Consider the following 26,693-nt stretch of genomic DNA (forward strand, 5'->3'; position numbering starts at 1 on the left):
CTTCATGTGAATGCAGCCATAAATCAAATTTCTGACAGAGGCATACTTTCATTATATACTTTTGAATCACATTACAGTACCTAGTTCATGTATTTGAGCATGTTTGTCATTTGTTATGGGCTTTTAAAAAAAGCTGGAAAGCCCAATTCAAGACCAAATATTGATTCAGTTTTTCCCAAAGGAAGCTTTCACGTGGTAATTCCTTTGCAGAAAAGGAGGAGGGAACTTAAAACAGCATTGCTTCTCATGAGTTACATGGCCTTTGGGACATTAGGTTCTAAATCTCAGAGAAGTGGAATCACTTTATTGAGTGAATAAATAATGGAAAGAAATTGTTGTCATCTCTTCCTCACATTGTGCATTCATTCAGTTTGACTGGTTATTTCTTCCTTTTATTTTTCAGATATGGGTGAACAGGATAGAGGCAAGTCCCAATAATATTTCACACTGGGTACCTTGTAATGTTTCATCTCTTTGACTTTGGTCTTCAATTCTCAGTGATCATCTTCCTCGCCTGCAAAGTAGATATGAATTTACATCGATTCTCTCTCATTTCATCATCATTTTAACTGAAGGGTTTCATCTTCATGGTTTATTCAATGCCCCATTACTTTTGTTTTACTTTGTCCCATCAGTACAATTTATGCAGACATTCACTCTTTGTAAAGTGTATACAAATATAAACTTAACTCAAAAATTTTACAATTTTTAGCTTTCTGATCTGAATGCTTAGTTCTTTGTATTTCTTTTCAATGAAGATACGTGTAAATCTATGGCTGATTCATATCAATGTATGACAAAAAAAAATAAAAATAAAGACCACATGGCACATAAAAAAAAGAAGAAAATCACACAGATTTTTCATTGTATTTCACAGACAAAATTCAGAAAAAATACTATAATTATATTTGAAATCCCTGTACTCCCAAAACAGTTTTAAATGCATGTTTTCTTGATGTTTCAAACATTTCCCACCTTTTCATCAAATGTCAACAATGGTTTGCAGTCTACAGTATTTCTACAATTCTAAGGCAATATTTTGCATGTCACCTTCTCTTATATCCCTCTCTTTTCTGGTCTGAAAGCCTGAATAAAATCTGAAATGATTCATTGTTGAAGGTCATCCTTACACTGCCTTAAAATCTGGGAGTAGTACCCAGATATTTTTTCCTAGAATTTTTTGATATCCAAAGAGAATAATTTTCACTGTTACTTTTATCAACACAATTGTTAATATGGACATCTGCAATTGCTTCAGCTATTTGTGAAAAGATTGTATATTGTTAGAAATGTTAAAAAAAAATAGTGCATATTTCTAACTTAAATATTTTACATGAATGAAATCATAATCTCCGTTCTGTAATGTTCCATAAGATTTTTTTCCATAAAACACAAAATTATTCATTAAAATTTAATATCCTCTTCTTTTCTAAGGACATTTTTCAGACCACATTTGTTTTCAGGGGAAATTTATCTCTTTGAAGCATGCAGCAGAGTTCATGCAGTCATTGCTACAGATAATGTTTTGAACATATGGGTGATATTTTTCTCTTCGGTTCCTCATCTCTTCTTAACAAATTATGTTTGCATGGGTTCATATTTACCTTTATTTGAGAAGGTGATCGAGATAAGATGAGATTCTTTTTGGCGTGAACTAGAATAGCAATTCAACAAAAATAAAGTTATATCATCATTGCATAAGGAAATGTTAATAGTGGTTCCTAAGAACAAATCTGGCATTTTTCTAGAAGTAGTTCAGTACACTCTAACTCACCCCTTGTGGATATTTTATGTGAGATGATGATTCATATTTAGTAGCAACAAGGGACTTTATTAAAGGTAAACAATCAAATCATAACAGCCCAAGTAGTGGCCAAATAATTCAAGAACATTTTCAAAAGGTAACCGCCACTACCAATACACCTGAAATTTTTCCTCAAGTAACTGTATAAGTGTGTTCTCTATATTTCTGACTCTATTTCTGCTCTGTGAATATGTTCATCTGTACTATTTTTGTGTATTCCACATGTAAGTAATATTATATGATATTTGTTTTTCTCGTTCTGACTTACTTCACTCTGTATGACAATCTCTAGGTCAATCCACAAAAAATATAGATCAGTAAGAGGACAGAAAGTCCAAAGATAAATCCAAGCAAGTGGGATCTTAGTTTTCTGAACAGGGATCCACCTCATGCCCCCTGCAGTAAAAGCACAGAGTCTGAACTACTGAAGTGTCAGGGAAATCTCCCTAATAATATCTCAAATAGCACTCTAGTGTTTAAATTGTGTTTGCATTTGATTCTGAAGGAAACAGGCAATACAGTCCCCACATGGGTGCTGCTTATCCCAGAGAAAGACCTGACCTAGCTCCTCCCATGCTGTCATTTCCAGTCCTGTTTCTTGGCATCAAAGAGGTAAATGGAAGTGAAAAAACTGGTTCCTCTGTCTTCTGAGGAGACTATCAAGCCTTCATTGAAAATGGTGCCAGTTCTCAAAAATTTTGGTCAGGTTGAGCCACACTGTGAGGAATGGAAGTTATTCAAATGTTTGTTCCTTTCCTTTCCTGTCATTGCACCTTCATGTTGAATGAATTTTGAGATCTTTCCCTTAATATTTTATCAATAAGTGTGAAGAGAAAAATCCCAAGTCCCACTGATGTATTTCCCTCCGAACTAGTTAAAGTTGCATCTTTTTCTCATAACTTTGTCTTCATTTAGGCATTCGTTGATAGAAACATACCTAAAACACTTTGTAAATAAAGATGATGTGAATAGAGGCACCCAAAAACCTAATTCTGTACTTTTTGCTAGGAGCAAAGTCTTAAGAGTCTTGATTCAGTGTGTATGGTGAACTTGAATAACTAAGCTACAATAAAACTGACAGCTACTATATATTTTCATTAGCTGTCAAGAAACTGATTAGAACAAACATATTGAATAATAAGAGCTTAAATAAAGTCAAAAGGTGCACAAAAATTTTGAAAGGGTAACTACCTGAACTAATAGTTCTAAACATCTTTCTTCATTTAGAAAATTGACTGTTTGCCCACCCCCCACCCCCACTTTTAATAGAACATTCTATGTTTGAAAGACAGCAGCTTTCAGCCACTATTGTTGAGTCTGTTTTGGGTCCATGATGTGCAAACCTGCATGTGTTTATATGTGTACAGATACAGTTAACATCAGTTTCAGATTCTTCAAAACATTTTATTTTTCTTCATGTTTGTTTTCCATGATATTCACCTGACGCTTTCCATTTATTTCCAGGTGATCTTCTGAGAAAACTTGGTAAGTTTGTAACAACTCTTCACTCCAGTAACTCTTCCAGTGACTGTTTCCACACTGTATTGAACATTCCCTGTCCTTCTATCATTACACCATCCATGGGCTCACTTTTCACGTGGATGGCCATTCACTTCTGTCCAGTTTTTGGATATGAACCTCTTTCTTATTTCATCATTTCTGTTGTTTTTCCCCTATGTTCCATCATTACTCATTGCATCTTCTCCACCTTTACTTCTTATTACAGTGGCTTTGTGTGTCTTCCATAGACTTCCCAGATGGTACAATGATTTTCTGAGATGACGGGACCGAACTCTTCAGCACTTGGTTATCATGCTCTCCTTGTTTTCTGAGAAATGTCAGTTAATTTAGGACGTTTACAAGTACCCAAGTTGAAGGGGGCGATTACTCTATAGTTAATATTTCCAAAGCTTAAGAGAAAGAGGATTCCCAATTGAATAATGAAGTTTCTCCCTCTATTGTCCTGTCAAAGATCTTATAAAATCCGATGTCATCCACTGGATCGTGTGAGATTGAGCCTCACTCTTTTACTATTCTTGAACAAATTACTCAAATGTACCAGTTCTACAAATATCTGCAATATATTCTTGTCTTTTTCCCATCTATGTGTAGTATTTATACTTTGAAGTTTTTATCAATCCTATTATTATTTCTGCAAACTGCAATGCCTCTTCAATAATTAAGCATGGAGGTTTTATCTTGAGAAAAATTGATAAAGGACATATGTCAATTTTCAGGACTTTTTATGTGAATGACAGGGAGAGCTGTTGTCCTAGGATGATTCCACAATTTTCCTTCATAAAGCACTTCAATTTCAAAGTAGAACATCTTCCCCTTCTAATGATATTTTTCAATTACCTCTTGGTTTACAGACTGGATAGAACTTGGGAACATATACTTTTAAAGCATTAGCTGGTTTCATATGAATGAAGCCACAGATCAAATTTGTGACAGAGGCATTCTCATATTATATACTTTTGAATCACATTTACACTACCTATTTCATGTATTTGAGCATGTTTGTCATTTGTTACGGGGTTAAAAAAAGCCTGGAAAGCCCAATTCAAGACCAAATATTGATTCATTTTTTTTTCCCATAGGAAGTTTTTATGTGATAATTCCTTTGCAGAAAAGGAGGAGGGAACTTAAAACAGCATTGCTTCTCATGAGTTACATGGCCTTTGGGACATTAGATTCTAATACTTAGAAATGTGGAATCACTGTATTGAATAAAAAAATAATGAAAAGAAATTAAACTATTGTCATCTCTTCTTCACATTATGCCTTCATTTGGTTTGACTGGTTATTTCTTCCTTTTATCTTTCAGATAAGGCTGAACAGGATAGAGGCAAGTCCCAATAATATTTCACACTGGGTACCTTATAATGTTTCATCTTTTTGACTTTGGTCTTTAATTCCCTTGATCATCTTCCTCCACTGCAAAGTAGATATGAATTTCATCGTTTTTCTCTCATTTCATCATCATTTCAACTGAAAGGTTTCATATTCATGGGTTATTCAACACTCCGTTACTTTTGCTTTACTTTGTCCCATCAGTACAATTTATGCAGACATTCACTCTTTGTAAAGTGTATACAAATATGAACTTCACTGTAAAATTTTGCAATTTTTAAGTTTCTGATCTAAATGCTTAGTTCTTTATGTTTCTTTTCAATGAAAATTACATTGATTTGTCATTGTATTTCAGAGACAAAATTCAGAAAAAAATATTATAAAGTATCTTTGGCATCCCTGTACTCCCAAAGCACTTTAAAATGCCTATTTTCTTGATGTTTTATACATATCCCACCTTTTCATCAATATGTCATCTTTGGTTTGCAGTCTACAGTGTTTCTACCATGCTAAGCAATATTTTGTATGTCAACTTCTCCCATATCCCTCTCTTTTCTGGTCTTTGAAAGCCTGAATAAAATCTGAAATGATTCATCGATGAAGGTCATCCTTACACTGCCCTAAAATCTGGGACTAGTACACATTTTTTTTTTCCTGAATTTTTTTTATATCCAAAGAGAGTAATTTTCATTCTTACTTTTATTTACACAGTTGTTACACAGGGAGAACTGCAATTACTTGAACTATTTGTGAAAAGATTTTATATTGTTAGAAATGTTAAAAAATAGTACATAGTTCTAACTTGAACATTTTATGTGAATGAAATCATAATCTCTGTTCTATAATATTCCATAAGATTTTTTTCTATAAAACACAAAATTATTCCTTAAAATTTAATATCCTATTTTTTCCTAAGGACATTTTTCAGTATACATTTGTTTTCAGAGGAAATTTATCTCTTATTCCTTAAAATTTAATATCCTATTTTTTCCTAAGGACATTTTTCAGTATACATTTGTTTTCAGAGGAAATTTTTCTCTTTGATGCATACAGCAGAGTCCATATCATCATTGCTACAGATAACGTTTTGAACATATGGGTGATTTTTTTTCTCTTTGGTTCCTCATCTCTTCCTAACAAATTCTGTTTGCTTGGGTTCATATTTGCATTTTTTTGAGGAGGTGATCAAGATAAGATGTGGTTCTTTTTGGCATGAACTAAAATAGCAATTCACCAAAAATAAAGTTATATCATCATTGCATAAGAAAATGTTAATAGCTGTTCCTAAGAACCAAATCCTGCAGTTTTCTAGAAGTGGATCAGTACACTCTAATTCACTCCTTATGGATATTTTATGTGAGACAATGATTTATATTTTGTAGCAGCAAAAGACTTTTTTAAAGGTAACCAGTCAAATCAAAGCAGCCCAAGTAGTGTCCAAATAATTTAAGAACATTTTCAAAAGGTAACCACCACTACCAATATACCTGAAATTTTTCCTCAAGTCAGCAAGATTATTCCTTTTCCTCATTTAATTTTTGATCAGCACCAAAGAAAGCTGTCAGCTACTTTGGCACATTGTATATGTCTGCATATGTTTGTGTGTGTGTGTATTTGTTTAAATCCTGTTACATTTATAATTGTATGTAAAATTTTCACTAAATTTAGTTTCCCTTGACCTTTCATCCTATTAAACTTACTTGTTTTTTCTCTTAATTTTTCAGATGTTCTTTTGGAAAAAATAGGTAAATATCCCTGAAGACATTTTTGTTCCAATAAGCTTTAAACAACCACATTTTTGGTTCTTTTATCATTCTCTCTTTTATCTATATGCCATCTTTTTCCTCGGGGCTTTCCTGATAGCTCAGATGGTAACCAATCTGCCTGCAGTGCAAGAGACCCAGGTTAGATCCCTGAGTAGGGAATATCCCCTGGAGGAGTAAATGGCACCCCACTCCAGTATTCTTGCCTGGAAAATCCCATGGAAGAGGAACCTGGCAGGCTACAGCCAGAGAGTCACAAAGGGGTTGGACATGACTGAACAACTAACACTTTACTTTCACTTCATTTTTTAGCTCACACTGTATCTCATTATCTATTCTTTTCTCCTCAATGTTTTGTTTATGGACTTTTCTATATTAAATTCTCTCCATCTATTAGCCTAGACCTGTGTAAGTCTTTCTCAGTACATCCTAATTCATTTCCTATGTTTCTTCCCTATAAACACTGTCTTTTTCTGTCATCCAGCACCTTCTCAGTTTTACTGTGAATTTTGTGGGGATGAGACTGAGGGGCACACTGTTTACATTCTGTATTTATTTTCTGGTACACTTTCAATAAATTAGCCTTTCTGTCATGTATTCAAAGTTCAGGTGGCCATTAATATACCATGGATACCTCCCCAAGCTTTATGAGATAAGACTCCACACTTGCTGAGTGAATTTTCTCCAACTTTTGTCTTTTCGAAGACTGTAAATTCAGGGGTAACTCATAGATACAGTGTGGACTTTAGGCTCACACATCCAATGCCCTTGACCATTCACTAATCTTCTCTCAGGTACAGATATTTTGCATACTTTTTCCTGGGTTTATTTTCCCTCATACCACAGTAATTTTTCTGTCTTTCTCTTGCATTTTATTAATATAATTATTGATGTGGCAAGCGGCAATAATTTTGAAGTGTTTGTAGAAGAACTCTGTATACTGAGCAAGATGGTTTACAACATATTTCTCCATTTTGAAGTTTTATGTGAGTGCCATGAAAGGCTAGAGTTCTAGGATACTCCTAAATGTTTTTTTGATGAAACGCTAATTAACCATTAAAAGTTTAGCATCCTTCCTTTTATAATGATATTTCTCAGCTATATTTTTGGTTAGACTCAATGTAAGTAGGGAATACATGTCTTTAATGCATGAAGCATGCTTCATAGGGCTACTGCTACTGACGGAGTTTTAGCTAGATGGGTGCTTTTGTTGTAGGTTTCCTCATGACTTCCTAAGTAGCTTAAATACTCATGTATGTGTGCATGTTTGGATTGTATTCTGACAAAAAGAAAAGGTCCAATGAAATACATGTTTTATGTTGCTTATCTCAGAAGTCTTATTCTACCTCACAGTGCCATTTTCCATCTTTATAATTTTTGCATCAAGTGGTGTGTGTGTGTGTGTGTATGAGATATAGCATTGCTCCTGTTTGACAATATGTCCTTCAGAAATCTTTGCTTCCAATTAAAAAAATATTGGCCACTTTGAAACTTGGAATAAACTATAAAAGGATTACAAATTTCTGTTCTCTTTGCATCATATGTAGCCAATATTTTTATGATTTTATAGTTGTTTTATTTTCTTTAATATCACCATAATAGTCATTTTAAACTTAACATACTTCTTTTCTAGTGAAAAATTTCAATTATAATTCTGTTTTCAAAGGAAGAGATGATATTTAGGAATATGTTTCCTTTATGCATGTAACAGGATTCATTGCTATTGCTATACTTTTTTTGAAAACTGAGCGTTTTTTCTCTTTGCTTCCTCATCTCTTTAAAAAAATTTTTTTTTGGAGTATAGTTCCTTTACAATATTGTGTTAGTTTCTACTGTACAGCATAGTGAATCAACCAAATATATATATATGTACATATATCCTTAATTTTTATTTCCTTCCTATTTAGGTCACCACAGAGCATTGAGTAGAGTTCCCTCTGCTATACAGTAGGTTTCCATTATCTATGGGAGCTTAGTTTAATATACATAAAATTATGGCAGAAATAAAGAACAAGGCAAGACAATGTATAATCAATACATGACACAGATTTTAAGTGATATTAACATTTAGCAGACACAAATATTACCTTTAAGAAGAACAAAGATTTTCCAAATTTTCTACCACTCATTTTATTCATTTTAGTCAGTGGTCAAAAGAAAATTTAAGACCCGAGGATGATAAACCATGCCATTTGAAGGGTTGTTAGAAGATAAGAAGATTGCTTAATTAGCAACATAACGATAGCTTTAAAAGCCAACAGTTTATTTAAAAATGTAAAGACCTATTTGATAATGAATATTTTTCCTGCTCTTTACTAGCAGGATATGATATGATATTTTAATTTCCTTAAGATAATATATAACATTTAAAAATAATATTGAATATCTTCCTTTTTTAGGTATTGATATAATTAAGCATGGACTTCCCAGGTGGTTCTCGTGATAAAGAGCCTGTCTGCCAATGAAATAGACATTTTATTTTATTTTGCATTTCCTTGTCATCGTCATATTATTTCTTAATTAATTTACTTATTTTAATTGGAGACTAGTTACTTTACAATGCTGTTGTGGTTTTTGCCATACATGGACATGAATCAGCCACAAGTGTACATTTTTTGATTATCACTATACCTTTTTTACAAAATAAACACTTTTTCTCTTTGCTTCTTCATCATTTTTTAGCTTGTTCTTTTGTGTATAATTGTGAGTTTTCAGTTTATTCTGAAAAATGTAGAACGTCTAATACAGGACCAGTGATGGACATTGTTTATCCAAGAAGTCCTTTCTATCTCCTTCCCCAGAGTCATTTCCTGTCTTGATTCCTTTAACATCAAGGGGTGAATGAAAGTAAAACACTCTTTTCCCTGATTTCTGGAAATGTCTTCAGATCTTATAGAAAATGAGGTCATGTTGAACCAAAGGCTAAAGTATGGCAGTATTTCAAATTTTTCTTTGTTTCTTCCTCACATTGGATCATCATTTTGAATGTATTTTGAGTTTTTTTTTTTTTTTTTTTTTTTATGTGAAGAGGAAAGTGTCAAGTCCCCAATGTCAAGGCAACTTCTTTGCCTACCTAGTCATGGATTCATTCTTTTTTGGTATCTTTGTCTTCAAGTCTTTATGCATGCTTTTATGTGGCTTTGTCTCAGTATTTTGTCTTTCCAACTGAAATTCATCATCTTTATTTCTTATTCAATTTCTCTCATTATGATTTCTTTAATTTTTTTGTTTTTTAATTTTTATGATTTCTTTAATTTTTTTGTTTCAACTAGCATAAACAGACCATTCCTGCCATGTAAATTTATTAACCATACATTTCAAAAGTATTGGCATTCTCAGAGACTATTTTGAAAGCTTTTCCCACATGTGCCCAGGTCATTTGACTTCAATTTCCATATGTTGTGCCTAGAACATCATTTCCTTACTTTCATGTGATTTAATTAAGATGAACTTCATTTAGTCTTGAATTTAAATAGAAATCTACATTTTAAGAAGTTACAGTTTACTCAGTTGCTGAAAACTTTGTGAAAAGAAGCACTCAGGAAACTAACATGATATTTTTCTATTAGCAGTGATTCAGATTCTTTTAATTCAGTGAGTGTGACTATTGTGTACAACAAGCACTACCAAAATAATAAGCATTGACTCTAAATTTAGCACCAATCAAGGAACTTATGAAGGCTAACCTCCAAGAAATAGAAATTTAAACAATCTGAGTCAAGATAATTTTATAAGATAATAATTGGAAGAAATAATGACTTTTTTCCAGTACAGAAAGTTCACTCATATTTCTCCTTTTCATTTTTTAAAGAAATTCTTTGCAAAAAAAGAAATTGTATAAAAGCATGTCAGAAAAATTTTTTAAAAGTTACCACTATTACTACTGTTCATGACGTTTTTCCTAAGTAAATTCATTCAGTTTTTTCTTTTGTAATCTTAACAATATTCTCCTGAAAGGGGTAGCTTTCAGCTGCAGTTTGTATATGTGTGTGTGCTGGCATGTGTGTATGTATTCTGTGGATTGGCCTGCATCCTGGTACATTTAACACCGCATGTGAATTTTCATCAAATGTGTATATTCTTTCTTTTCTGTTCTCTAACACTTGTTTGGATCTTTTCACTTTATTTTTCTGACCAGCTTTTGAAAAAATTTGGTAAATTTCTCTGACAAGTTTTTTTACTCCAATAAGACTCTAAATGACTGCTTCCACTGAGTCTTTCACATTCCCTTTCCTTTTATATATACACCATCTTTTGGCATGCCCTAGCATTCAATGTCTGTTATTTTCTCTTATTTTGTTTCATAAACATCATCCATATTAAGTTGCCTCAATTACTGCTTTTCTACCATCTAGCCTCATTCTTTTCCATCCCTTTATTTTTTCAGGACTCTTGTTCCTTCTTTATAAACACTGCCTTCTTTTATTCTGTAGAGTCTCACCACAGTCTCCATGTGAATGTTGTGAAACAAAAGGGAAGAGACTGATGGGTACATGATTACACTTTGCATATATTTTCTGAAAACTGTCTATTGTTAGTGTGTGTTCCATACATTCAAAATTCAAAGGCCATTTCTATGCAGTTGCTATCTGCCCAAACCTTAGGAGATGAGAGCTAAGACTTCATTCTTTCTCAGTGACGCTTCTTGGCCTATGGTCCTTTTAAGGACTATGTAAACTCAGATATCCTTCATGGTTCCAGTGTGGTTTTCAGGCTCCCTCTTACACTGCCTTTGATCGTATCACCCAATGCCCTAAATAACAAACATTTAATGGTATTCCCTGGGTTTATTTTCTGTCATACTATAGCAGTTGTTCCTTTTTTTTTTTTCCCTGCATTTTTATTCTGACATTATTATTAATTTACCAAACTGCCCTTATTTTTAGATTTTGGTAGAAGAACTTTTAATTTAAGGAATATACAACACATTTCCCAATATTGAAATGTTATGTGAATGCCATGAGAAACTATAGTCATATGATACCCCTAAAAGATTTTTTCATAATACAATGATATAAACATCCAAATTTCAACATCCTTGATTTCCTAATGATGGTTTTCAATCGTATTGTGTGTACAGGTTTAATGAACCTAGAAATATACCTCTTCTATATACTGAGCAGCCTTCATAAGACTACAGTTACAGATACTATTTTAGACTGACCAGCGCTTTTACTGAAGGCTTCTTTGCGTGCGTGGGTGCGTGCGTGCTTGGTCACTTCAGTTGTTTCTGACTCTTTGTGATCCTATGGCCTACATCCTTCCAGACCCCTCTGTCCATGGGGTTCTCCAGGCAAGAATACTGGAGTGAATTGTCATGCTCTCATCCAGGGGATCTTCCGAACCCAGGGATTGAACCCATGTCACTTATGTCTCCTGCATTGGCAAGTGGGTTCTTTACGTTTAGGGCCACCTGAGAAACCCATAGGCTTCTTTGTGCTCAGTTGCTCAGTCGGTTCCAACTCGGTGCGACCCCATGGACTGTAGCCCTCCAGTCTCCTCTGTCCATGGAATTTTCTTTATGACTTGCTAAATATGAGCTTTTTTCCACTCCTCTCTGCAAAAATAGGTCTACTGAAATGAATGATTGATAGTTTGCCCTAATAGTCCTATTCCACCTCTTCTGGTTGAGTCATTATCTGTCTTTGCTATATTTGCTCCAGGAGTTGGAAGTGGGAGTGGTGGGTTGTAATACAGCATTGCCCCTGACTGTAGGATGCCCTCTGAAGCATCACCTTTCCTAAAATGTTGGTCAGTTTGATCCACGGAGTAAACTATAGAAGGGTTTCAAATTTCTGTGCTCCTTTTTTGACATTAGCCCTGCATTTTGATGAAATACTTTTTTCCCTCTTCTTTTTTTTTTTCTAGATGAGATTAAACAGGAAAAAGGCAAGTCAAAAAATTTGTTTGCATGTTCTTAGCTGTTGTTTCATCTACTACTTGCATCTTTAAAAAAAAGTTATGTCATTTTCTGTTACCTAACTTTCATCTTTCCCCATTCTTTCTTTCTTTTACTTTACCATATGCTTCCCCTATAAAAACTGGCTTCTTTTGAACTGCTTTTCTCTTCTTCTTTTTTTTTTCAGATAAGATTAAACAGGAAAAAGGCAAATCAAAACTTTTTCACCTGTTCTTAGTTGTTTCATCTGCAACTTGTACCATAAAAAAAATGTTCTGTCATTTTTTGTTATCTAAATATATCTTTTCCCATTCTTTCCTTTGTACTCCACACCAATCTTCCCCTAAGGCATCAGCTTCTTTTAATTGCTTCTCTCTTCTTCTTCTTCTTTTTTTTTTTTTCAGATAAGATCGCCCAGGAAAACAGTAAATCAAAAAATTTTTCATGTATGCTTAGTTGTTGTTTCATCTGTTCTTTGCACCTTGAAAAAAAGTTGTCATTTTATGTTACCTAAATTCCATCTTTTCCCATTCTTTCCTTTTATACTCCATTCCATGCTTCCCCTATAAAGACTGGCTTCTTTTAAATTGTTTTTTACTTCCTTTTTTCCCCTCAATAAGATTGCACGGGAAAAAGACAAGTCAAAATTCCTTTTGCCTGTTCTTAGTTGTTGCTTCATCTGGAACTTGCTCCTTTGTCTTCAACTATCAATGATCATCTTCCTCAACTTCCACATTCATATTATTGAATGATTTCCTCTTACTGTCTTAGTTTCCTAAGTGATGTCTGCCATCTTCATGTGTTTTTCAGTTTCCCCTATTCCTACCTCTTTCATTTGTCTTGTCCGAGAAATCAATGTACACATTTCCATTTGTTCAGATACATTTTATTACTAACATATCTAATAAGTTTGGAAGTTTTAAAGTTTATGATGCATAAGGTATTCTTCAAGATAAATTCTGGTCATTTGATTTAGACCTCTGACTACTGGCATTAATATCACAGTTCTCTTCCTTTCGAGTTAAGATAGCTAGTACCTTCAAATTAATCCTGAGTCTCAGTAATGTCAAAAGGTATTAATAACACTTTTAAAGGTAGTCATCAAATATAACATTCTTTAGATATTTCTTATTCAGTAAATTCTCTTCTTTTATTTCTCTTTTCACTGCTGTAGACTATTCTCTGGATAAGTGTGAGCTCTCAGCCCATGTCTGTATGTTTGTGTGTGTACATTTGCAAATAATGTTTTCATGTCTATCTGCATTCTAATTTGTTTCATGTTAAAATATATATTTTTTCCTAGCACAATAGATTTCTTTGTGTTTGCCTCACAATATATTTATATTGATCCTTCCATTTTCTTTTTCAGAAATATTGCAGCACAATTTAGGTAAATTTTCTGACAACTTTTTGCTCCCAAATGCCTTTTAAAAGCCCTCCTTTTTTAGTGTCTTTAATTTCTATACCTTTTTATCTGTACATTGTCTATGGGCTTGACCTTCTCCTGGGTATCTACACTTTCTTTCCAAATGTTGTTATGGGCTCCTCCTTATTAAGTTCTGTCAATTTCTGTTTCCTACATTTCATTCTTTCTTTTTTTATTCCCTCCACTCTCCCCTATAAATGTTGGCTTCTTTTGTCTCCAGAGGCTTCCCATAGTTTTTCTAAGAAGTGGTGAGATAAAGGGCATTTCACTAGTAACTACCTGGCTTACACCCATATGTATTTCCAGAGACACCAAATCTTTGGACCACTGTCACAAATTTCAAATATTAGGGCCAATGTTTATGCAACTGATGTTTTCCCAAACCTTGTTAGATTACTTGTTCAGTAATTTTCAATATAGTACTTTTTGTTCTATGAAAGATGAGTCAATTCTGATGTCATTCTTTGGTTGAATGTAAGCTTGAACCTAAGTCTTCCAGTGCCATTGATCATAGTACCAAGCATTCAGAAGTATACAAACACTTCACATGATGTTTCCTGGCTTTTTTCTGCCCCCCTACAAACCATTGTAATTACTCTATTTTCACATTTTGGTTTGCATAGTAGTCAACTCTTTTTTTTTTCCATTTATTTTTATTAGTTGGAGGCTAATTACTTTACAATATTGTAGTGGTTTTTGAAATACATTGATGTGACTCAGCCATGGATTTACATGTATTCCCCATCCCAACCCCCCCCCCCCCACCTCCCTGTCCACCCAATCCCTCTGGGTCATCCCAGCGCACCAGCCCCAAGCACTTATCCCATGCATCCAACCGGGGCTGGTGATCTGTTTCACCATTGATAATATACATGTTTCGATGCTGTTCTCTGAAAACATCCTACCCTCGCCTTCTCCCACGGAGTCCAAAAGTCTGTTCCGTACATCTGTGTCTCTTTTCTGTTTTGCATATAAGGTTATCGTTACCATCTTTCTAAATTCCATATATATGCATTGGTATACTGCATTGGTCTTTACCTTTCTGGCTTACTTCACTCTGTATAATGGGCTCCAGTTTCATCCATCTCATTAGAACTGATTCAAATGAATTCTTTTTAATGGCTGAGTAATATTCCATGGTGTATATGTACCACAGCTTCCTTATCCATTTGTCTGCTGATGGGCATCTAGGTTGCTTCCATGTCCTGGCTATTATAAACAGTGCTGCAATGAACATTGGGGTGCACAAGTCTCTTTCAGATCTGGTTTCCTCGGTGTGTATGCCCAGCAGTGGTATTGCTGGGTCATATGGCAGTTCTATTTCCAGTTTTTTAAGAAATCTCCACACTGTTCTCCATAGCAGCTGTACTAGTTTGCATTCCCACCAACAGTGTAAGAGGGTTCCCGTTTCTCCACACCCTCTCCAGCATTTATTTCTTGTAGACTTTTGGATAGCAGCCATCCTGACTGGCGTGTAATGGTACCTCATTGTTGTTTTGATTTGCATTTCTCTAATAATGAGTGATGTTGAGCATCTTTTCATGTGTTTGTTAGCCATCTGTATGTCTTCTTTGGAGAAATGTCTGTTTAGTTCTTTGGCCTATTTTTTGATTGGGTCATTTATTTTTCTGGAATTGAGCTGCAGGAGTTGCCTGTATATTTTTTAGATTAATCCTTTGTCTGTTTCTTCATTTGCTATTATTTTCTCCCATTCTGAGGGCTGTCTTTTCACCTTACTTATAGTTTCCTTTGTTGTGCAAAGCTTTTAAGATTAATTAGGTCCCATTTGTTTATTTTTGCTTTTATTTCCAATAATCTGGGAGATGGGTCATAGAGGATCTTGCTATGATTTATGTCAAGAGTGTTTTGCTTATATTCTCCTCTAGGAGTTTTATAGCTTCTGGTCTTACATTTAGATCTTTTATATATTTTGAGTTTATTTTTGTGTATAGTGTTAGAAAGTGCTCTAGTTTCATTCTTTTACAAGTGGTTGACCAGTTTTTTCAGCACCACTTGTTAAAGAGGTTGTCTTTTCTCCATTGTATATTACTGCCTACTTTGTTGAAGATAAGTTGTCCATAAGTATGTGGATTACTCTATGGGCTTTCTATTCTGTTCCATTGATCTATATTTCTGTCTTTGTGCCAGTACCATACTGTGGTATGGTACTATGTGCCAGTACCATACTGACGACTGGGGCTTTGTAGTAGAGCCTGAAGTCAGGCAGGTTGATTCCTCCAGTTCCATTCTTCTTTCTCAAGATTGCTTTAGCTATTCGAGGTTTTTTGTATTTCTATACAAATTATGAAATTATTTGTTCTAGTTCTGTGAAAAATACCATTGGTAGCTTGATAGAGATTGCATTGAATCTATAGATGGCTCTGGGCAGTATACTCATTTTTACTATATTGATTCTTCCAATCCATGAACACCGTATATTTCTCCATCTATTTGTGTCCTCTTTGATTTCTTTCATCAGTGTTTTATAGTTTTCTATATATAGGTCTTTTGTTTCTTTAGGTAGATATATTCCTAAGTATTTTATTCTTTTCATTGCAATGGTGAATGGTATTATTTCCTTAATTTCTCTTTGTTTTCTCATTGTTAGTGTATAGGAAATTCAAGGAATTTCTGTGTGTTAATTTTATATCCTGCAACTTTACTATATTCATTGATTAGCTCTAGTAATTTTCTGGTAGAGTCTTTGGGGTTTTCTATGTAGAGGATCATGTCATTTGCAAACAGTGAGAGTTTCACTTCTTCTTTTCCTATCTGGATTCCTTTTATTTCTTTTTCTGCTCTGATTGCTGTGGCCAAAACTTCCAAAACTATGTTGAATAGTAGTGGTGAGAATGGGCACCCTTGCCTTTTTCGTGACTTTAGGGGAAATGCTTTCAATTTTTCACCGTTGGGGATAATGTTTGCTGTGGGTTTGTCTTATATAGCTATTATTATGTTGAGGAATGTTCCTTCTATTCCTGCTTTCTGGAGAGTTTTAATCATAAATGGATGTTGAATATTGTCAAAGGCTTTTTATACATCTACTGAGATAATCATATGGTTTTTATCTTTCAATGTGTTAATGTGGTGTATTACATTGATTGATTTGTGGATATTAAAGAATCCTTGCACTCCTGGGATAAAGCCCACTTGGTCATGATGTATGATCTTTTTAATATGTTGTTGGATTCTGTTTGCTAGAATTTTGCTAAGGATTTTTGCATCTATGTTCATCAGTGATATTGGCCTGTAGTTTTCTTTTCTTTTCTTTCTTTCTTTCTTTTTTTTTTTTTTTTTTGTGTGTGTGGCATCCTTGCCTGGTTTTGGAATTAGGGTGATGGTGGCCTCATAGAATGAGTTTGGAAGTTTACCTTCTGCAGTTTTCTGGGAGAGTTTGAGAAAGATAGGTGTTAGCTCTTCTCTAAATGTTTGGTAGAATTCAGCTTTGAAGCCATCTGGTCCTGGGCTTTTGTTTGCTGGAAGATTTCTGATTACAGTTTTGATTTCCATGCTTGTGGTGGATCTGTTGAGATCTTCTATTTCTTCCTGGTTCAGTTTTGGAAAGTTATACTTTTGTAAGAATTTGTCCATGTCTTCCAAGTTGTCCATTTTATTGGCATATAGCTGCTGATAGTAGTCTCTTATGATCCTTTGTATTTCTGTGTTGTCTCTTGTGATTTCTCCATTTTCATTTCTAATTTTGTTGATTTGATTCTTAGTCTGGCTAACGGTTTGTCTTTTTTATTTACCTTCTCAAAGAACCAGCTTTTGGTTTTATTGATTTTTTCTATGGTCTCTTTTGTTTCTTTTGCATTTATTTCTGCCCTAATTTTTAAGATTTCTTTCCTTCTATTAACCCTGAGGTTCTTCATTTCTTCCTTCTTTAGCTGCTTTAGGTGTAGAGTTAGGTTATTTATTTGACTTTTTTTCTTATTTCTTGAGGTAAACCTTCCCCTTAGCACTGCTTTTAAAGTGTCCCATACGTTTTGGGTTGTTGTGTTTTCATTTTCATTCGTTTCTATGCATATTTTGATTTCTTTTTTGATTTTTCCTTTGATGTGTTGGTTATTCAGGAACGTGTTATTTACCTCCATATGTTGGAATTTTGAATAGTTTTGTTTTTTTTCTCCTGTAATTGAGATCTAATCTTACTGCATTGTGGTCAGAAAAGATGGCTGGAATGATTTCAATTTTTTTTTAATTTACCAAGGCTAGATTTATGGCCCAGGATGTGATCTATTCTGGAGGCGGTTCCGTGTGCACTTGAGAGAAGGTGAAGTTGATTGTTTTGGGGTGAAATGTCCTATAGATATCAATTAGGTCTAGCTGGTCCATTGTGTCATTTAAGGTTTTTGTTTCCTTGTTAATTTTCTGTTTAGTTGATCTATCCATAGTTGTGAGTGGGGTATTAAAGTCTCCCACTATTATTGTGTTACTATTAATTTCCTCTTTCATACTCGTTAGTGTTTGCCGTACATATTGCAGTGCTCCTATGTTGGGTGCATATATATTTATAATTGTTATATCTTCTTCTTGGATTGATCCTTTGATCATTATGTAGTGTCCTTCTTTGTCTCTTTTCACATCCTTTATTTGAAAGTCTATTTTATCTGATATGAGTATTGCGACTCCTGCTTTCTTTTGGTCTCCGTTTGCATGAAATATTTTTTTCCAGCCCTTCACTTTCAGTCAGTATGTGTCCCTTGTTTTGAGGTGGGTCTCTTGTAGACAGCATATATAGGTGTCTTGTTTTTGTATCCATTCAGCCAGTCTTTGTCTTTTGGTTGGGACATTCAACCCATTCACATTTAAGGTAATTATTGATAAGTATGATCCCAATGCCAATTACTTTATTGTTTTGGGTTCGAATTTATACACCCTTTCTATGGTTCCTGTCTAGAGAAGATCCTTTAGCATTTGATGAAGAACTGGTTTGGTGGTGCTGAATTCTCTCAGCTTTTGCTTGTCTGTAAAGCTTTTGAATTCTCCTCCATATCTGAATGAGATCCTTGCTAGGTACAGTAATCTGGGTTGTAGGTTATTCTCTTTCATGACTTTAAGTATGTCCTGCCATCCTCTTCTGGCCTGAAGATTTTCTATTGAAAAATCAGCTGTTATCCTTATGGGAATCCCCTTGTGTGTTATTTGTTGTTTTTCCCTTGCTGCTTTTAATGTTTGTTCTTTGTGTTTGATCTTTGTTAATTTGATTAATATGTGCCTCGGTGTGTTTTGCCTTGGGTTTATCCTGTTTGGGACTCTCTGGGTTTCTTGGACTTGTGTGACTATTTCCTTCCCCATTTTAGGGAAGTTTTCAACTATTATCTCCTCGAGTATTTTTTCATGGCCTTTCTTTTTGTCTTCTTCTGGGACTCCTATGATTCGAATGTTGCAGCGTTTCACGTTGTCTAAGAGGCCCCTGAGGTTGTCCTCATTTCTTTTGACTCTTTTTTCTATTTTCATCTCTGCATAATTTATTTCCATCATTCTATCTTCTACCTCACTTATCCTATCTTCTGCCTCCGTTATTCTACTGTTGGTTCCCTCCAGAGTATTTTTTTTATCTCATTTATTGCATTATTCATTATTAATTGACTCTTTGTTTATTTCTTCTAGGTCCTTGTTAAACATTTCTTGCATCTTCTCAATCTTTGTCTCCAGGCTATTTCTGTAACTCCATTTTGTTTTCAAGATTTTGGATCATTTTTATTATCATTATTCTAAATTCTTTTTCAGGTAGATTCCCTATCTCCTCCTCTTTTGTTTGGTTTGGTGGGCATTTTTCATGTTCCTTTACCTGCTGAATATTTCTCTGCCTTTTCATCTTGTTTAGATGGCTGTGTTTGGGGTGACCTTTCTGTATTCTGGAAGTTTGTGGTTCCTCTTTATTGTGGAGTTTCCTCCCAGTGAATGGGGTTGGACGGTTGGCTTGTCAAGGTTTTCCGGTTAGGGAAGCTTGCGTCAGTGTTCTAGTGGGTGGAGTTGGATATCTTCTCTCTGGAGTGCAATGGAGTGTCCAGTAGTGAGTTTTGAGATGTCTGTGGGTTTGGTGTGACTTTAGGCAGCCTGTATATTGACGCTCAGGGCTATGTTCTTGTGTTGCTGGAGAATTTGTGTTTTATGTCTTGCTCTGGAATTTATTGGCTCTTGGGTGATGGTTGGTTTCAGTGTAGGTATGGAGGCTTTTGGATGATCTCTTATTAATTAACATTCCCTGGAGTCAGGAGTTCTCTGGTGTTCTCAGGTTTTGGGCTTAAGCCTCCTGCCTCTGGTTTTCAGTCTTATTCTTCCAGTAGCCTCAAGACTTCTCCATCCATACAGCACTGATAATAAAACTTCTAGGTTAATGGTGAAAAGATTCTCCACAGTGAGGGACACCCAGAGACGTTCACAGAGTTACATGAAGAAGAGGAGAGGGAGGAAGGAGACAGAGGTAAGAAGGAGGAGAAAAAAGGGGGAATCAAGAGGAGAGAGACAGATCTAGGCAGTACTCTGTTCCCTAAGTGTTCTCTGCAGCCCAGAACACCCACAGAGATTCACAGAATTGGGTTGAGAAGAGAAGGGGGAAGGAGGAAATTGAGGTGACCTGGGAGAGAAAAAGGAGCATCAGAAAGGAGAGAGAGTAATGAAGCCAGTAATCACACTGCTGAGTAAAAATGGGTACTGAAGATTGTATTCTTAAATGTACAAAATTGATATCAAACACTAAAAAACAAAGATTAAAAATCTAGAGTAGAGGTTAGACTCTTAAAAATACAATATTAAAAAAAAAGGAAGAACACAAAAAGTATAAGAAATATATATGAAGTTCGCTTTAAAAATAGGGTCCTTTTTTTTGCAAGATAATAGTGGGTTATAAAAATTATAATTAAAGGAGTATTAGAGGCCTCAAAAAAAAAAAAGAAGAAGAAGAAGAAGAGGAAGAAGAAACAATTTTTAATTTAAAAAAAACAATAATAGTAAAAATATATCTAGGAATTTCTCTGGAGCTGTTGTGGGCAGTGTGGGGTCAGTTCAATTTCAGATAGTTCCTCGTTCCAGCTTATACTTCTCAATATCTATAGGCCCCTTCCAGTGTAGTCACTGTTAATTACAGGAATTTTAATCTGTTGCACCCGTCACTTCTAAGGCAGTTCCCTTTTTTTATTTGGCTTCTGTTTGCAGGTCTCTTCAGTGTCTAATTTCTGCCCTGATACAAGGGGGTGGAGGTGGTCTCATGTTTAGGATCACTTGTTCAGTTGTGCTGTGGGGAGGGAGGGGCCTTGCAAACAAATATCACTGGTGTGTGTGGGGAGTGTTCGCAGTGTTCCGGCCACACTGGGTTTGCCCCTGCTCGCGGCGTGTGTGCTTTCCCCATCTACACTGCTCAAGCTTCAGGTTGCTCTACAGGGAGCGGGCCCTGAGTTGCGTGCACTTCCCAGGTCTAAGCTGCTCAGGTTCAGGTTCCTGAGTACTCCACAAAGGCGCAGACTCGGTTGGCCCTGCGTTTTGTGCCCTTCCCCAGTCCGAGCAGCTCAGGCAACCAGGTGCTTGAGGAGCACACTCTCTTCAGGTGCAGTGTGACTTATCCCCTCCCCGGTCCCAGCCTCAGTTTCTGGGCGCGCCCTGTCCAGTGTGCCTTGTGTCTCCTCTGGGAGCTGATCTCTGGCTGCGACCCTCCCGGCAGTTGTCAACCATCCAGAATCTTAGGAAGTCTTTGGTTAGAAACTGGAAGCCTGTTTGCAGTTTGGTAGGGGATGCCCTCTCTGGGGCCGAGTTTGCCCCTTTCCGGCTCTGGCTGGCGCTTGCCTCATCCCTGCCTCTGGTGGGGGATGGACCGGTCCACAGCCGGCTAGCTCTTCTCTGGTATTGCTGAATCCTTTGTTCTGTGAATGGGCTGGCAGTGCCTTAGGTTAGGGTTTTTCACAGGTTAATTCTCTCTCTCTCTTGCTATCCCACAGTTTAGGTTGCTATCTCACATTAGCTCCCTCAGATTACCCTCAGGGCATTCAGGCCCAGTCCTTACCCTAAGCAGTGCCGCCCACCAGTTCCTCTCCGTTCAGCCCCCACTTGCTGGTGGTGGATGCGAATGTCTGGAGTACTTTTCTGCTGGGCGTTCCTTTAGGCATGTAATCTGTGGGTTTTATTTATTTATTTTTCCTCCCAGTTAGGTTGCCCTCTGAGATTCGAAGACTTACCCCAGACCCACCGGTGAGAGGGTTTCCTGGTATTTGGAAACTTCCTCTATTAAGACTCCCTTCCCAGGGTGGATCTCTGTCCCTAGCTCTTTTGTCTCTCTTTTTATCTTTTATATTTTGTCCTACCTCCTTTTGAAGACAATGGGCTGCTTTTCTGGATGCCTGATGTCCTCTGCCAGCGTTCAGAAGTTGTTTTGTGGTTGCTCAGCATTCAAATGTTCTTTCGATGAATTTGTGGGGGAGAAAGTGGACTCCCCATCCGATTCCTCCTCCATCTTAGCTCCTCTGGCAGCTAAAAGTTTTAAGTTATGTTTTATTTGGGGACCTTACTCAGGACTATAACCTAGGATACAGCATCTCAGAGAGTTCTGAGGAACTCTTACAGAGAGGTAAGGAAGGATTCAAATTATCTAGGAGTTTTACTGAAAAAACAAAAGCAAAACAGTATTGGAACACATCAAGATTACCTCTAATAATAATTTAAAAAAAAAAAAATACAGGCATCTCAAGTTAATACCTTTTTGTATATAGTAAGACGTAAGAGTTGAGGCTTATTGAAATTATTCCTTTGATATGCATCCTAACTACTGGGGCCAGTATCCTGTTTTTCTCCATCCTGAATACCCCCAGGGTACACCATCTGGTTCTGTTGGCTTCATGGTAAACAACATTCATTGTTTACCAAAATGTCAATCAACATTTTTTTTTTTTTTTTTGTCTGCAAGAACAAATTGTCACCATTTTTCCAAGATAAAAATATTTGCTTCCTTGGTATTTTTCAGGACTTTTTCTTTCTTTTTTTATTTTTCTTTTCTTTTTTTCTAACTACATCCATCTTATCTATTTACTGTGCAGTGGAAATTTTATTTTCACTTTCATTTTCTGGTTTTCCTTGAAATTTACATGAGTTTTTCCATTATATTTTTCAGAACAACTCAAGAAGGAAATTGGTAAGTTTTATTAATCTTTTCAAAAGATTTATTTCCTAAATATATTTTTTCCTCTTATTTCTTGACATGCACCTCTTACACAATCCTACCTTTCCTTTAACTTCTTGTTAATTTCAAAATATCTTATCCATTTTCTTTTTGGCATCCTGAACTTCTAATAAAATTCCCATATTAAGTCTCTCGATTTTTTCCTCTACCTTTTATTCTTCCTCTTTTCTTTTATCTTCCTAGTGATTACTATACTTAATTATAAGGTTAGTGAAAAAAAATATTGGTGAGATGAAAGGGATTAGACTAAGAAGAGTGTGGTTATTTTTATTCAGTAGAAAACTTTGGTTTTTCCTCATGTTCTCTGAGATGGAGTCCCAATTATTTTATATATTATACTCTTTCCATTTAAGAACAGGGTTCAGACTCCAAAGTTGTTTAATAAGATAAGTTCCTCCTCTGTTGACCTTTTAAACATTGTGCATATACTAATGTCAAGTGTAATCTTGATACACTTTGCTTGGCCATAATCTCCAGTGATCTTAGGCATATAAATATTTTTTATATGACTTTGCATAGTTGTTTCTTTCCAACCAAAAGCATTACCCTTCAATCATTTTTATTTTAACCACTTATCAGTTGATTCAACAAATTTCTCTTCCTTCAGGGCCTTGAGCATTTTTCAGTCACTCAGATAAACTTCATTGATAATGTATCTTTAAATTCTATGGCTAATTTCTAAGATTATTCTATACTATTTTAGTATCTTACTATAAGAATTATTAAATCCTCATGTCCTTTCATATCAGATTATATCCTTCATATTATAATGGAGTTTCCAGATGAAATGAACCTTTGACATTTTTTTCATTGCTTTTGAAATGGACATTACTTAGCAAGTTTCAGACACAAATATTGACAGATGTATGGCATTACTGGCATCTTCTTTGTGATGTGAAGAAAATCTATTTATATATACATAAGTGATTGTGTCTTTTCTTTCAGAGAAGAAGAAGGCTCAATTCAAATCTGGTGAGTAATGATCATCTCTCAGAAACCTTCACTGTTCTGTTTTTCTTAGATTCTGCCCCTATGTCAGTGGAATAGAATGCAGAAATACAACAAAAATGTTTAGTGTAAGCACAGCAGCATTGGAAGCCTTATCTTTATAAATATCAATGTTTTCAATAAATTCTCTCTGAAGTGCAAGCCATTAATTATTCAGCCTGTAATTCTTCCTCTCCCCTTTCATTCATTTGTTCCTTCCTTCCTTCTATGCTCCTTCCTTCATGCTCCTATCCCTGCAATCTTTGCTTTTTCTATATTTATATCTATCCTCCACCTGATCATTTTTATCACCATGTGTGAATATTGGAATATGAGAATATAGGATAGAAAGAGGAAGTTTAAAGGATTCAGTAGAAGAAATAGAGCAAAGACAAATATTTCTTAAATTTGTTTTTAATATAACAAAAAAGACAATGAAAGAATACATAAAAGGATAAAAGTTAAGCTTCTTCTATTTTGTTCTTTTGCAGTATGGAGAGAAACACCATTGTATGCTGGTGAGCAACACAGACTCTGATGAAGAAAATCCTATTGTCATAGATTTTATATGAACATCTAGTGTGTGTAAAACATCTGCTCAAAATTAAGGAAGTGCAAAGCATTTATTTCATGAATTCAATAGATAAATCATTATTTTAACAGAGAATAGTGTGTTTGGAGCTTTGCACTTTAGTAATTTTATTTTTGATTGCAGGTAACATTGTGTTTTGAGTGTAGATAGAATCGTTTTCATCTGCTAAAATCTGAGATATCTAAAGTGAACAATAAGTTATTTGGCCAGACCCATCATATCTTATATTTTCTTTCAAACATCCTAAATAGATTACAAATATTTATCCTATATGAATTTTGGATGAGGAGAGCATAGGGACAGGGCAGGTCTTCAAGACATATATAGTTTAGCATCTTGTAAAAAGAGGTTCAAGTATATAAAAGAGGGTTTTCTTTGTTGTTTGCTATTATTCGAATTAAGGAGTTTATTACTATAGTGCTCTGGATAGACAGGCAGCTCTATCTGTCAGACGGTGGATTCTCATGTTCATTTGTTCCTTGTAGATTGGAGAAAAGAAGAGTTCCTGACTGGTGAGTCTATCATGGTCCAACACAGACCCTGTATCTTGTAGGTAGTCCCAGGGAAGATGCAGAGAGGTGAACTGGATCTCCCCTGGGTCAGAGAAGCTCTCACAGAAGGGAGACTCTGGCCCAAGCCTACTGATACCATTCCCAGAAACCTGATGATCTCTTGTCTTTGCAGTAAATCTGACTCTGGATGCAGCCACTGCCCATCCTGCCCTCTTCCTGTCTGAAGAGGGGAGAAGAGTAACGTGGAAAGAACCATTTCAAGATCTTCCCAGCTGCTCACAGAGATTTATCTCCCTTCCCTGTGTGCTTGGTCAGCTGCATGTCAGCTCAGGGAGATACTTCTGGGAGGTGGAGGTTGGGGATGCACATTCCTGGGACCTGGGAGTTTGTAGGGATAATGTAACAAGGAAGGGGAGAGTTGAAATGTCACCACAGAATGGTTTCTGGGCCATTAGGCTCTATGAGGGAGAGTACTGGGGCCTTAAATCCGTAGAAACTTCTCTTACTCTAAAAGAAAAACCCTGTAGGGTGGGAGTATTCCTGGATTATGAGGCTGGAGATGTATCTTTCTATAACATGGCAGATGGATCTCACATCTTCACATTTTCCAAACAAACTTTTTATGGTGTCCTAAGACCATTTTTTAGACTTCAGTCCTCTGACTCAGGCTCCTTGACTATTGTCCAAGTGGAGTAGAACACATTAATATTGTAATTTGTGTGCCTACCTTTCCCTGACAATTACAATTCTCCCCACTATAAACAAACTGATTCTTTTTCTTCCTCCCTTACTGGTTTATTCTCAAGATGAAGCTCTGATACACAGACTGGTGGTTGCCCCTCATATCAATTCTTATTATTATGCCTATGACAGCTTAGTACAAAGATTAGATTTCCTAACATTCCCTGCCAAATGTGACTAAATTATGACCAGTGCACTATAAGATGAATTATTATCTATGGTCTTTGGGTTGTGTCCTTAAAGGAAAATTATGTGATATTCTTATTTATTTAATTTTTCTGATGCCTGGAATGTGACATAATGGGTGGATCTCTAAGAATATCTCAAGTCATGTAATATTATCATGTAATATGATATAGATGGATGAGAAGATGGAATCACCTTGGGGTTCTGACAACTTTATGAAACTACTCTATGCCCTACTATTTATTTCCCATAAGAAATAAAATTTTACATCTTTAAGTCATTTGTATACTGTATTTTTGTCAGATGTGATTCAATTCAATACTAACTTAGTATTGAAGCACCTTCTATTAAGAATGGTAGTAGATTCAACCTACAGTTGAATATTCAGATGAAACTAGAGTTTGGGTGGTAGTTGGACAAGCTAGACAGGAAGACTAGAGAAACTAGATACACTGAGAAGGGTGGTGAAGATGAGGCAGATATTGGGCTCAATTCCAGCAGCAGGAAGAAGGAGCCCATCAAGTTAGGAAGATCTCAAATAACATAATGGGGGACAGGTAGACGGGTATCCACCTCAAAAAGGGCCCTTTTTGAGGACAAAGCAGTAAAAACTACACTGATTCTGTTGGCCATGCCTAGCAAACAGAAACCAAAACAGGTAGCTAATTGGTATAGGAAGGACAGAATGTAGTCCTCAACAAGTGGAGATCTAATATTGAAATTGAGTCTAGCACTAGCTGTCTACTTGAGGCTGGCAT

The 26,693-nt window shown here is 35.6% G+C and overlaps 1 protein-coding gene across 1 annotated transcript in view; it reads left to right on the top strand.

Annotated features, from left to right (window-relative positions):
- The first annotated feature begins 405 nt into the window (after positions 1–405).
- The window catches only part of LOC122696793 (butyrophilin subfamily 1 member A1-like), a 189,234-nt gene continuing 162,946 nt past the window's right edge, over positions 406–26,693 (top strand). The window contains exons 1-4 of the mRNA XM_043906924.1: positions 406–424; positions 3,269–3,289; positions 4,632–4,652; positions 6,382–6,402. Coding sequence (XP_043762859.1) covers positions 406–424; positions 3,269–3,289; positions 4,632–4,652; positions 6,382–6,402 — 82 coding nt within the window. The remainder of the gene's footprint in view (positions 425–3,268; positions 3,290–4,631; positions 4,653–6,381; positions 6,403–26,693) is intronic.

Source organism: Cervus elaphus, chromosome 7 (genome assembly GCF_910594005.1).
Source record: "Cervus elaphus chromosome 7, mCerEla1.1, whole genome shotgun sequence".
Taxonomy (NCBI): domain Eukaryota; kingdom Metazoa; phylum Chordata; class Mammalia; order Artiodactyla; family Cervidae; genus Cervus; species Cervus elaphus.